This window comes from Rattus norvegicus, chromosome 2 (genome assembly GCF_036323735.1).
Source record: "Rattus norvegicus strain BN/NHsdMcwi chromosome 2, GRCr8, whole genome shotgun sequence".
Taxonomy (NCBI): Eukaryota; Metazoa; Chordata; class Mammalia; order Rodentia; family Muridae; genus Rattus; species Rattus norvegicus.
The window spans coordinates 26806133-26819838 of NC_086020.1; the positions used below are offsets into that span (position 1 = coordinate 26806133).

Sequence of the window (13706 nt, forward strand, 5' to 3'; positions counted from 1 at the left end):
CAAACCCTTCTGTATGCCCCTCCTTGCCCTCTTTCAAATTCACAGCCTCCTTTTTTTCATTCTATGCATATATTCCTAAATATATAAATATAGCCTCAGTCTGTGTAGTGTTATTTGTAAGTATGTTTTCGGGACGATCACTTGGTATCGAAGAACCAACTGGTGTCCTCTTCTCTGAAGAAGACTATTTCTCCCGCTCTCAGTATTCCTCAGCTTCCAGTGTATTTTTGAGCGCGTGTAAGTAGGGTTCCTTCTTTAAGTGTTGGTAGATCGGCTCTAGAGTCTGACACCGTGAATATTGAAGGTGGTATGGAATGTGTATTTTTATACACTTGCCTGAGTATTGAACCTTGAATTTGGGGTGGGGAGAAAATGCCATCCGGGACGCATAGAGGTGAATAAGTGGTTCAGAGACCTTCCAGCCCTCGTAGAGGACTGGGTTTGGTTTCAGGAATCCACACAGCAGCTCCAGCTCTGGGAAGGCCAAATGCCACCTTCTGACCTCTGCAGGCACCTGTGCATAAACTCACAGAACGACCCACGTGTACACACTTAAATATAAAAAAAAGAGATCAATGGAGTTTGAAGAAAAGGTTTGATATACCTTTGATATCAAATTGTGAGATCCATTGTCACCAGGCACGTGCTGAAGGGGTGTTACCTTCATCTAGCCTGACCCAAGACCCTTCCACATGCTTCTCTGAGAAGCAAAGAAAGGAACGTGTGTCAGAGACTCCATGAGAAACTTGTGTGACAATGGGGCCTGAACATCTTCCCTAAGAGCAATAGAAGGGTGGGGGGAGACTCCTCTGTCTCATGGGAGGACTGTCCTCCCTCTTTGCTAGGCTGATATTGCTTGTGGCTTGCTCAGGGAGAGGACGCTGTTTTACAAGCCCACACTACACTAGGAGTGTCAGGCCCTGGCACTATAAGGCAGAGACCTGGAGCTCAGACAAACCTCACTAGAAGCCTAGCTTTTCCATTCTCAACCGTTTTCAGCCCTCCTTCTCCACCTCTCCAAGTCACGAGACCATTATAATCTAGATGTTTGGGATGGCTGTGATATGATAAAAATTATTACTGTTTATTGAAAACTCAGGCATTAGAAACCTTGACAAAAGTAGTCCTAAGTGGTTTAATTTCATTCTAACTTTAAAACAGGAAGGAAGGAGTTATAGTCTTCATGAGGAAGATGGGGAAACTGAGTCACCAAGCTGGTCACCCAGCTAGTGAGCAGCTGCCCTTAGCCGTCAGTTGCATCTCTGTCCCATCTTAGGCTTTGAGATCTTGTGGTACCTGATGTCGAGTTAGTACTTAAACGTTTTGAGTTATTGCTTCCCATAGACGCACCCTGTACTGTATCCTGGAGTCCCCCGGATTCACTGCTTAGGGCTCTACCGTCTCAGTCCACTATGTCCACTTCGGCCTGAAAATAGTAAGTGGAAAAATTACAAAAGAAATGGCTTCCACGTTTTAAACTGCACTTTCTTCCGCATGCTGACTTCTAGTGCAATGTAGACTTCTGTCCTACCGGTGGGTGGAATGTTACTTCATGCAAGTGCACCAGAGAAACCACAGCCACAGTGCTTTTGATTTTGAGGTTGGGTCTTTCTGTATCCTCTAGGCAGGTCTTAAATGCCTAGGCTGAGAAATATCTTCCTTCCTCTGCTGGGACAACAGCCTGTGCCATTGAACACTTTTATAATAACTTTTGTAACAGCATATTATAATTGTTCTATTTCATTGTTATTGTTGTTGACAGCTACTGTGCCTAACTTAGAAACTGAACTTGATGGGGCAGGAAAGATGGCTCAGCTGTTAAGAACACCGGCTGCTCTTCCAGAGAAACTGGGTTCAGTTCCCAATACTCCCTTGGTAGCTCATTGGCATGCAAATGTTGCACAGACATACCTGCAGACAAAACACCATGTACATAAAAAATAAGAAAGTAAAAATGAAAGGGAAATAAATTGAACTTTACTATAGGTGTATGTATAGGAAAAAAACAGAGTGTGGTTACCAAGGTTTAAGGTATCCATGAGATGTCTTAGGCTACCTCCCCTGCCCAGGACAAGAGAGTTCTATGTGGAATGTTCTATGGATCAGATAGTCATTGGATGCCTTAGGCCACCCACCCCCAAGGACCAGAGAGTTCTGTGTGGAACGTTCTATGGAGTAATCAGTCCTACCACCCTCATGTGATTCACTTGAACAATAGTGGTTTTAAAAAGTAATGTTTAAGTATAATATGCATGCACAAAGTTTTGCATGTATCTGCATATTTAAGTATTTGTATAAAGTTACCTTAGCACCTGGGTACTTTGGAAAGAAATATGACTCTACAAATGTGTTATACAAGAAGTATCACTGCTTCTTTTCTGTAGTTCAAACTCAACGCTTAACTCTGAGTCCTCACCGGGCTCATAAAATACTGAAGGTCCTTCTGAGCCCTCACTGGGTTCATATGAGGAGCAAAAGCCTTCACTTCCTGGTATGATGTGAATGAAGGGAGAGATTGGCACCACTTTTCCCTCCCGACTGCACTGTTTGTGGACTCTGAAGAAACCATTGCTTTTCCCAATTAAGAAAGGGCTCAGGTCACCAGAGAGGGGATTGGTAATTCAGATACTAGTTTCAGTGCTGTAAGTTTTCTTCCAGGATGACTTCCCTCTTCCCCCGGCTCTGTCTTCGTGTGTGTGTGTGTGTGTGTGTGTGTGTGTGTGTGTGTGTGTGTGTGTGTGTGTGTGTGTGTGTGTGTGTTTGAGCTCTGGCTATCCTGGAACTCACTGTGTAGACTAGGCTGACCTAGAAACCAAAGATTCACCTGCGTCTGTCTCCAGAGTGCTGGGATGAAAGGCACGTGGCACGTGTCACCATGCCCAGTGCTCCAAGACAAATCTGAAAAGGTCTGCTGTCTTCTGAAGGAGCGTTGAGTCACCAAGTGAAGCTCCCCTGAGTTTTCTTTATATGAACTGTGAACCCCAGCCCTCATCTCCTTCCATGTATATTGTTGTCCAGTTCACGTACAGTTCGTCCATGGCTTTGCCTAGTCCTATCCACACTGGAACTCAGAGGATTAAAGGTCTTTTATCAGTTAAGTGTCATGTTGGAGCCTGGCTATTTCTGGTACTGGAGCACAGTGTCCAGTGGGAGAGGAGTAGAGAGTAGGGGACAGGGAAGGGTTTTCCCCACTGTTCTTCCAGAACCATTTAACAAGAGTTATGTGAAGCCCTTCTATCCTTGAATGTATTCTAAGAGATAACAACTGGAAATGTACCAGGCCTCACTTTTTAGTGTCTGGCCACCCTTAGGCAAAATCCTTGAAACCCTTACTACCATTTGGAAAGATGGGGAGGCAAGACAGGGTCAGGAGTAATAAAGGAGTTAACATCCAGAAAGATACTTAAGAATGTGTGCTGCTGTGGGAGGAGCATGCTGGAGGGATGGCTCAGAGGTTAAGAGCCTTGAATGCTCTTCCTGGGGACCCAAGTTCAATTCCAGCACCCACATGGCAGTTGGCAACTGTCTGGGACTCCGGTTCTAGGTAATCTAACATCCTTTCGCAGACATACAGGCAAGACACCAATGCACATAAAATAAAAATAAATAAATAATCTTTTTTTAAGATTTATCTATTATATATAAGTACATTGTCACTGTCTTCAGACACACCTGAAGAATGCATCAGAGCCCATTACAGATGGTTGTAAGCCACCATGTGGTTGCTGGGATTTGAACTCAGGACCTGTGGAAGAGCAGTCGGGGCTCTTAACCACTGAGCCATCTCTCCAGCCCATAAATTATCTTTTTTTAAAAAAGAATTTGCACTGCTCTTGCAAAAGGTCTAGTTCCCTTTACACATAGGGTGGCTCACCCACCTGTGTGAGCGTCTAACCTCCACTGGTACCTACAGTCCCACACATGCAGACACACACACTCATATATAATTTTAAAATGTTTTTAAAAGAGCAATAAAGTTGTCATCCCTCCCCCAGCCCCCAATTAACAGAGAGAGCCTCAAAGATCATGAGTTTCCATGAAAGCAGAGAGCACTGCAACGGGAACATGTTCTCTTGGTAACCACCATGAGCACTTTTGAAGAGGTTGGCACATGGGATATTTTTAGATGAAAACTGGGGAAGATTGCTTAAGTTATCTTGAAGCAATCATCCTTGGCCTCAGAGATGAACAGCAGGAACAGCACTAGGCTAAGACGGACAGTTATTGGATGGATGTCCTTGCTGGATTATTCTTGTATAAGGTACCATGACCTCTCCCACCACTGCCCCCTGAGCTTGTTCTTGTTGTGTGGCATATGTGCACGAGATCCCCCTCTTTCATAACCTTAGCTTCCCCCATTATATTCTCATCTGTTATGGTGAGAATGTGGTCACACAAGTGACTCCATTTTGATAGCTTTCGTCCACCCATGCCAAGGCTTATCTGTGTTTCAGACAACGGCGGGCAGACTAGGTCTGGAGGCAACAACTGGCCACTTCGAGGAAGGAAAGGGACCCTGTGGGAAGGTGGCATCCGAGGAGCAGGTTTCGTGGCAAGCCCCTTGCTGAAACAGAAAGGCGTGAAGAGCCGGGAGCTCATGCACATCACCGATTGGCTTCCAACGCTGGTGAATCTGGCTGGGGGAAGCACCCATGGAACCAAACCTCTGGATGGCTTCGACGTGTGGGAAACAATCAGGTATCTGCACATCTTGCCCCATTTGTTGTCAGGACAGAAACTCCAGCATCTTATCATGACGGATGGAGAATGGCCACTTCCCTTTGTAAGATGACAGGCCAGCCAAGCGGCTCCTAAAAAGAAGTGAAGTGTCCTCCAGATACTGCCATTACACGTTTTGAGTCTTACACTTGGGATTTGGGTTCTGTGTTCCGTGAAGCCTGAGATGTCCCTGTAGGTCTGTAAAGTTGAGGGTTTTTCTTGGTGTAGGATAGGGTATGGCTGGTTTTCTGCAGGAGGCGGGGGCATCTGCCCCCATGAGGGCTAGGAAAGTGGAGGCCTGGAGAGAGAAGGAAGCACTCGGGTAGGGTCCTGGAGACACTTCAGTCTCTAGGACTAGGTTTAGTTTCACTCATTAATGAGTATTTTATGAGGACCTCCTATGTGATACTCTGTCCTAGGTTCTGGGAAATTAGGAATAAATAATTCAGGCAAAACACTGGCCCCCAAGAAGCTCGAGTGGTGACAGGGGTCAGGGAGAAAAGTATTAAACCAGGAAATATAGAAAGAAGCAAGATAATGGAGACTTTGGGTGGAGATTAGTGTGAAGGCGAGGAATAGTGTCCCTTGAGTGCTGGGGACACCGTACAGGATCAGGGCCTGCTCGCAGCTGTAGGAATGGCCCTGCTCATGGTTCACTCCCACAGTGTGGAAATGCGACCTGCGAGGAAGGAGGTGCGTGCCCTGGAGGCTGGAAGATGCTTCACTGGAGCATGGGAAGGAAACTTGAATCTAGCATCTGTGTCATAGTATGTTTTATAGCATACATGTTAGTATAACATACATGTTAACATAACATATATGTCGTGTATGTCTGTGGTCTGGTACCCAGATCCAGTTTATGCATAAGATCACATACGCTGGAGGCACTGCTTTTACTAAAACAACAAATGCTGTTGTTGTGCCTTTCAAGCTCTTTCCTGTGCTGAGCTCTGTTTGGGACTGGCAGGTTGACGGTCCTCCTTGTGGTCTTCTTTGTGTATCTTCCATATTTTTCTTTCTCCACAGCCCTGTCTTTCCCAGTTCAAAATGGTGGAGTTTCATGTTTCTATATGTAGGAAATCCGCAATAGAGGACCTGTAAAGAGTGGTGATATACATGGCTCATAAAATAGTTGTGTGTATGTGTACTTTGTGTTTGGGGTGGATTCAAACCTCCAGTATTAGCAATCTGAGAAGATGGGGCATAGATGTTCTTGTACTATGATTTTTTATAACTTTTTATAGACTTGAAATTACTTTCAGATAAAGTGTTTTTTAAAATAGAAAAGTCTGGCAATATTTGGCCTGTATTTCCGCAAGACTAACCAGTGAATGGAATCAGATAGTGGCAATCTTCTTTAGACGAAATGTTGACCCTTTTAAGTCATCTTTCTCCAGTGCTCCTAGCTGCCCTCTGGCTGGCCGTGGTCGCTGGTGACAACTACCAAGTTCCTAGCCAGTAAGCCATGTTCACAGAGTTATGGTACCAATACTGCACGTGCTCAAACGAGCCAGTCCCCAGCTTCTAGGCATGTTGCTTCTTCTTAATATTCCTATTTTTTTCTGTAATTGTTTTAATGTTTAAAAGATGCTTGCAAGCCTGACAACCTGAGTTTGATCCCCAAGACCCATGTGGAATAGGAGAAAAGCAACTCCTATAAGCTGTCCTCAGACCTACATACACACACACACACACACACACACACACACACACACACACACACACACATATACACATACACACACATACATATACACATACACACACATACATATACACATACACACACACATACACACATATATACATACAGGATTTAGATTATTTCATAAAGAGAATGTTTGACTGCCCTTAATGTGTGAACCATGAAGTTTAAAGTTTAAAGTTTTGGAAAGATGGAAATCTGCTCATCTCAGCCCTCCCACTTCCCAAACAGTATCTCATCTCAGAGGGAAGACTAGGGGTGATCTCTGCTTTCCAAACCCAAGGAAGAGCTCTTTCTATCAATTTTATGACTTGGTTTAAGTGGTTCTGCTTCGCCGAGTTCCAGGTTTTCCCTGGGGAATGTATAAAAATGTAAGAATCACTATTCAAACAACACACAAGGACTGGCCCACTTTTCAACTTTTTCAACTAGAGATAACCCTTGAACAGCACTGGGTCTCAGGCTACCCCTGCACAGGCAGAAATTCATGTTTAATTTTAAAACTTCTTGGAGCGGCCTGTGTTCTCATGCTAATTAAGTTACTCAGAAACCTGTGTGCAGTGTCTTGCACGTAGGACTAAAGGAAGCCTGCCTCCAGTTGTTTTTTTGTTTGTTTTGTTTTGTTTTGTTTCTTTTCTTTTTTTTCGGAGCTGGGGACCGAACCCAGGGCCTTGCGTTTGCTAGGCAAGTGCTCTACCACTGAGCTAAATCCCCAACCCCCCAGTTGGTTTTTGACTGGTCAATAAAGTTACCTACAGCCAAAGGCTGGGCAGGAAGACAGAAGCAGGACTGTTAGGATTCCAGGGAAGGGACAGAGGGGAAGAGGGGATTCAGCCATGATGAGGGCTTAGGAGACAGACCCCACTGGAAAGGTGCAGGAAAAATGTGGCCCCAGGAGGGCTTCCCAGCAGGGTCCAGGGCAGCAAAGATGAAATACAGACTTAGTAAGTATTAACTCAGGAGTATTGGAGGGGAGTGTGTGTTAGCCACGTGGAGTTAGGGGGTGGCCCAGTCATTGAGCTGCTTAGGGCATATTAAAAACAAGGCGCTCTCTCCTCTCTCTCTCTCTCTCTCTTCTCTCTCTCTCTCTCTCTCTATGTGTGTGTGTGTGTATGTGTGTGTCTGTGTCTGTGTGTGTATGTGTATATGTGTGTATGTGTATGTATATATATATGTGTGTGTATATGTATGTATGAGTTTGTGTATGTATGAGTGTATATGTCTGTATGTGTATGTGTGTGTGTCTGTGTGTGTATATGTGCATGTGTGTGTATATGTATGTGTGTGTATGTGTGTGTGTTTATGTATGTGTGTGTGTATGTGTATATGTATGTGTGTGTATGAGTGTGTGTATATGTATGTGTGTGCATGTGTATATGTATGTGTGTGTATGAGTGTGTGTGTATGTGTATATGTATGTGTGCGTATGAGTGTGTGTGTATGTGTATATGTATGTGTGTGTGTATGAGTGTGTGTATATGTATGTGTATGTATGTGTATATGTATGTGTGTGTGTATGAGTGTGTGTGTGTGTGTGTGTGTGTGTGTGTGTGTGTGTTTCATTCGGTAATCCAGAATATCTGGTGGGTGGTGAGAAGCATATGCACCCTCCCACACACACACACCTGGGTGTGTAGAGATTAATAATCACCACTTGAACTTCTTATTTAACATCTTTTTTAACAGGTGTTTTAACTAGGCCCTAAAAAAGTTCTAAACTTTCATTATAGATTAAAAATGAATTTCAGTTTTTTTTAAATCTCAATTTGGTCATTTCTAAAACAATATACATTGAGAAAAGCAAGGCCTTGTTGTATTATGTCCAAAAAAGAAACATCTTTAAGTAAAAACAACAATAATGAAAACGCCCCATGGGGCACACACAGAACAGGCGACCCTGGTTTCTGCCAACAGGCCAAAAGCAGGCCTGCCACTGCAGCCTGCTCATTCCTCATTGCAGGGTCACCGCTCTCTTCTCGGTAGCTGGTGGGAGAGATGCTACACTGCTCTCTTCTCTTCCGGCTCTGTTTATCCTTGGGAGCAGACAAGCCCGCAGCTGGTGGGGCAGCTGTCTGTCACATTTGCACCAGGGACTGAAGCCACAGGGAGCTGTGTTCCTGACCTCAGGGTTCATCACCCTGGTTTTGCTTGATCTCTCTAGGCTGCCTGGAGAGGGAAGGGCTGCAGTATTATGGTCTGTAATCCCCAGCCATCACAGCATATCCTGTGGCACTGGCTTACCTGGCTATAATCTCCTACCCTACAGCCTGCACAGGGAGGTTGACACATGAGTTCTCTGTATGTAGGGGTTCTTCACCTGAGTTAGGGCTGGCATTGCTAGTCTTAGAGTTAGAGGGTACTCTATAAGAGCCACCCCATTCCTTTTGTTTCCTTTGCTCACTCGTGGTAACGCCAGTGGTCTGAAGGACCATGGGTGTGGATAACATGGGACAGCTGTTACCTTACATAGAAACTCTACCCCTGCCCTTCTCTGCCGCCTCCACTCCCTTCTCACCCTCTACTCACCCTACACACCCTCCATCTCCTGCTGTGCACTATTTCCTCATGTAAGGGTCCATGGTTAGCAAAAAAAACAAAAAACAAAAAAAAAACAAAACAAAAACACGACACCCATACTCAAATAGTATATAAACACAGAGTGTTTTATTCTGCAGAAGTCCAACATGCTGGGGTCTCCCCATTACCAGAATACAGAGATCATCAAATGGGCTTCCAGGCCTGATTTAAAGCACATTAGGGAATTCCAGGGTAGGCGACTTCTATGTTAGTCTGTTGGGTCCATTTCTATGGTCATTCTATTACTAGGATGTGGGGGCCGGAAACTTGCTGAGGAGTTCTGGAAACTGTTGCTGGGGAAGTCTGGAAACTGCTGCTGAGGAGTTCTGGAAACTGTTGCTGGGGAAGTCTGGAAACTGCTGCTGAGGAGTTCTAGAAACTGTTGCTGGGGAGGTCTGGAAACTGTTGCTGGGGAAGTCTGGAAACTGCTGCTGGGGAGTTCTGGAAACTGTTGCTGGGGAGGTCTGGAAACTGCTGCTGGGGAGTTCTGGAAACTGCTGCTGGGGAAGTCTGGAAACTGCTGCTGAGGAGTTCTGGAAACTGTTGCTGGGGAAGTCTGGAAACTGCTGCTGGGGAGTTCTGGAAACTGTTGCTGGGGAGGTCTGGAAACTGCTGCTGGGGAGTTCTGGAAACTGCTGCTGAGGAGTTCTGGAAACTGTTGCTGGGGAAGTCTGGAAACTGCTGCTGACCTGTCGTCCTTGCCTCAGACCAGGTGTCGGGACAGCTTCCAAGGCCTGGACTTGCCTGGAATTGCCCAGTTATTGGAAACCGAGATTTAGGCCTAGTCTCCTTGCCTGGCAACTTGCAGTCTGTCATGGAATCAGCCTGGCCTTCTCACTTGGTTGGTTTTTGTTGGGCTGAAGAATAATCCTTCTTCCTCAGTACCTCTCCTGTTGCTGAAAAGTCATTTCTCATACTGAAGCATCTTACTGCTCCCCAAACCTTTGTCCCAGCATCAAGTACACCCACACGAGGCTCCTGCACCCCTGTCTGGTGCACAGCTCAGTGACTACTGTGCTGAAGGTGGGGGTGACAGACAAGCCTGTCTGTCATGTGATGAGGTGACTACCGCTCACCTCTCCTAGTCATTGCCATGGTGGTACTGCACTACTCAGGCTCTCTGGGCTCTCTTCTCCACAGCCTTACAAATAGTTTGCTGCCAACCAGAAGTCTTACCAATGACTTAGCAATCACATAACACATTTTGTGCTTTATGTATTAAATGCCATAAAGATATACCAAAGAACCACAAGAGAACACGTTTTACTGCCATTGTGACAATATGAAAACAAACAAACAAAAAAAAAACTTGCAAGTGAACTGTAGATCCTAGAAATATTGAAACTTCTTTTTTAAACCCAAACATTTGCCTTTTAAAAGGTTCGTTGTGGGGTAGTGATTATTTAGTATGCGTAGGCCCCAAGTCCGATCGTTGGTGGCGCGTGCACACCCACGAATGCATTTTTTCACTGTTTTTCTGCACCCTTTTTCTCATTTAAGAGATACAAAGTCAATCATGCTAAAGAAAAAAAATAATCATTTTTATAGTCAATCGCTACATATAAAGCCAGCTCTTTCTTATGTCATCCTGCTAATTCTAGCAAATACTATTGTGATGAAGACTCATTGCTACATTAACCATTGCCTGAACTTTGAAAATAGATTTATCATTTATTTTCATTTCATGTGTGTATATGTATATAAATACCACATTGCAGTATCCATGGAGACCAGAAGAGGGCATCAGATCCCCTGAAACTAGAGTTACAGTTGTGAAGTACCAGGCCAGTGCTGAGAATCAAACCCAGGTACTCTCCAAAAACAGAGAGTGCTCTTAACCACTGAGCTACTTTTCCAGTCCCAGCCTCCTGATGTTTTAATCAATAACACTGAAATGAACTAAGCCTGCAAAAAAATCTTTGCCTACATTTAGCATATGAATGTATGTATATATGTATGTATATATACATATACATACTCATACACATACATTTATATATATTTATATATAAAATTTAAGTAAGTGTGCTAAAGAAAAATGGCCACTTATAGACATGGTTTTTATATATGGAAATATATATAACCATATTGTTCTCTAGGTGGGCTATAACACTTTTATTCCTTCATGATTAGAAATGTTCATTTTCAACACAGCCTTTCTTATATGGTCTTTGAAAAAAATCTTAAACGTTTTTCCATTTGTATTTTCCTTTTGAAAGTATATACTTTTACTTATCTAAAAAAGCCATTTCTAAAAAAATATTTATGTTTATGGATTTTGCCCACATGAATGTGTATGCACATGCCCGCTTCACATGGAGGGTAGAAGAGGGTGTCAGATCCCCTGAAACTGGAGTCTGGATGGTTGTGAGCCACCTTCTGGGTGCTGAGACCTGAACCCAGGTCCTCTGCAAGAACTCCAAGTGTTCTTACCTCCTGAGCTGCCACCTCACAATGCAGGAATTACATGGAAGAAAATCAAACCACAACACTCAGAAGAAAATCTCGCTTCCTGAACAAAAAAAAAAAAAAAAAAAAGAGGAGAAGCTGATCTCACTGAGAGACATAGCATATAAGAATGTCCAAATAAATTATCCTATGCCAGTGCATATAGGAAAATATAAAACAGTTCTGGACAAGCCTATGTCTCCCTTGCTTCTCTAGTGCAAAAACAAAACATTTCACAATGAAAAGGAAATAAACATCTAAGCACAGGGCTGGAGAGATGGCTCAGTGGTTAAGAGCACTGACTGCTCTTCCAGAAGTCCTGAGTTCAATTCCCAGCAATCACACCATGTGGCTCAGAACCATCTGTAATGGGATTTGATGCCCTCTTCTGGTGTGTCTGAAGACAGATAGCTACAGTGTATTCATAAACATAAAATAGATAAATAAATCTTCAAAAAAGTAATATCTGAGCACACAGTGCTGAACTAATGTCCATCAGCCACTTTAAATGTGACAGTCACTGAAGGCTGACAAAGAAGGAAGAAAAGCTGGGTGCACAATACATGGGATCCTGAGGTAGCTAGATGGCAAATTTCAGGCTAGCCTGGGCTACAGAGTAAGTCTCAAAAAAAAAGTTAGATGATTCAGTGGGCAGAGTGCTTGCAGCACAAACATGAACTGAGTTCAGACCCTCATGGACATGTGCCAGGGTACACAGTGGTCTGCTTATAACCCTAGCACACGGGAGCTGGTGACACAGGGCATCTCTGGAACAAACTGAATCAGCTGGCCAAGGGTTCAGTGAGAGACTCTGATTCATTGTCTAAGCTGGTATGGTAGTTTGAATATGCTTGACCCAGAAAATGACACTATGAGGAGGTATGACCTTGTTGGAGGAAGTGTGTCACTGTGGGGGTGGACTTTGAGAGAGCTTCCTCCTAGCTTCCTGAGGATGCTGGTCTTCTGTTTGCCTTCGGAAGAAGATGTAGAACTCTCAGCTCCTCCTGCATCATGCCTCCCTGGATGCTGTTATGTTCCTCCTTGATGATAATGGACCGAACCTCTGACCTGTGAGCCAGCCCCAACTAAATGTTGTCCTTGGCCATGGTATCTCTTCCCACCATCCAGGGGATGTTAACTTTGGCTTTCACACACATGGGCAATGTATGCATTCACACACATTTAAATATGCACATACACACACACTCATGCACTCCACACACGAATACAAAATCAGAACAAGGCAAATGTACTTGGTTCTGATGTGGTCACACTGTGGTGTGCTAGGAGCTCAGTCAGTTTTTATTTTTGTTTTGTTTCATATCAGAAATGTACACTTGTTCTGTGGTATGTTTTGATCATTCTGAAAAAAAAATTCCCTTGTTCCTGAACCGTGGACTATTATTTTTGGCACTGTCCAGATCTGTATCACCAGATTTCAGGTTGTAAACCCACATTTCACTAAGATGATCTCAATCAGGAGTGACCTTTAGAGTCTGGCTTCTATGTGCGGAGAAATCGGCACCGTATGTGGTCACCATTTAATTCGAAGTTGCTGTCCTTCTTTAGCCCTAGAGTGTTCTCTTGGTGATAAACTCCTTAGGGAACCGAAGCTCTGGGTCCTTCAGGACTGTTTCCAAAAACATAGGCCCAAGTACGGCATATCATAAGTGGGCCTCCTTTTCTGTTATTTTTTTTAAGTCCGATTTGTGCCTATGGTTTAATCTGTAGACACATTTCCAGGCTCGTTCTGTTGAAAATCCAGCAAATTCCTATCCCTAAAGTGAAGGATGACTTTCAACTTTATCATTCCAGAAAGAAAAAAAAAACAACCCCTCCCCCCCTGCTTCTGCCCCTGGCTCCATGCAGGTTTTTCCACATCAGTGGCAGGGCATCTTGTACCCAGCAGCAGGTACCAAGAAAGCGGCCAGTCACCTTCCCAACCAGCAAAAAAACAAGCGGCCAGCCAAGTGTCAGAGTCACTTGATCTATGCCCAGAGGATGGGAGTTTTTTTTTTTCCCAGAAATGGAAAAACCATTTTTTAAGACGATGTTGGTTTTTTTCAGCGTTCAGCAGAGGCGCCTGAGTTGGGCATGGCAGTAATGGATGGAGGCCAGCGATGGCCAGTGCTGCAGAGGTCTCCGTCAGTGTGCAGACATCAATTCTTCTTAATCTTGCTTCAAACTGTTAAACTGCTATGAGAAATATCAGAGTTCCAGGGCTGTCCTAGATTGTTTTCTATTGCTGTGATATACC

At 44.1% G+C, this 13706-nt stretch overlaps 1 protein-coding gene across 3 annotated transcripts in view; it reads left to right on the top strand.

The window, feature by feature from the left end:
- Positions 1–13706, top strand: part of Arsb (arylsulfatase B) — a 159288-nt gene that overhangs the window by 69738 nt on the left and 75844 nt on the right. For 2 of the 3 annotated variants that reach the window (XR_005500242.2, NM_033443.1), the window contains 1 exon segment: positions 4455–4698. The exons of the other annotated variant lie outside the window; for it this stretch is intronic. Coding sequence is in view for 1 of the 2 variants with exons in the window: in NM_033443.1 (NP_254278.1) it covers positions 4455–4698 (244 nt within the window). In the remaining variant the exon portion in view is untranslated. 3 annotated transcript variants of the gene reach the window in all.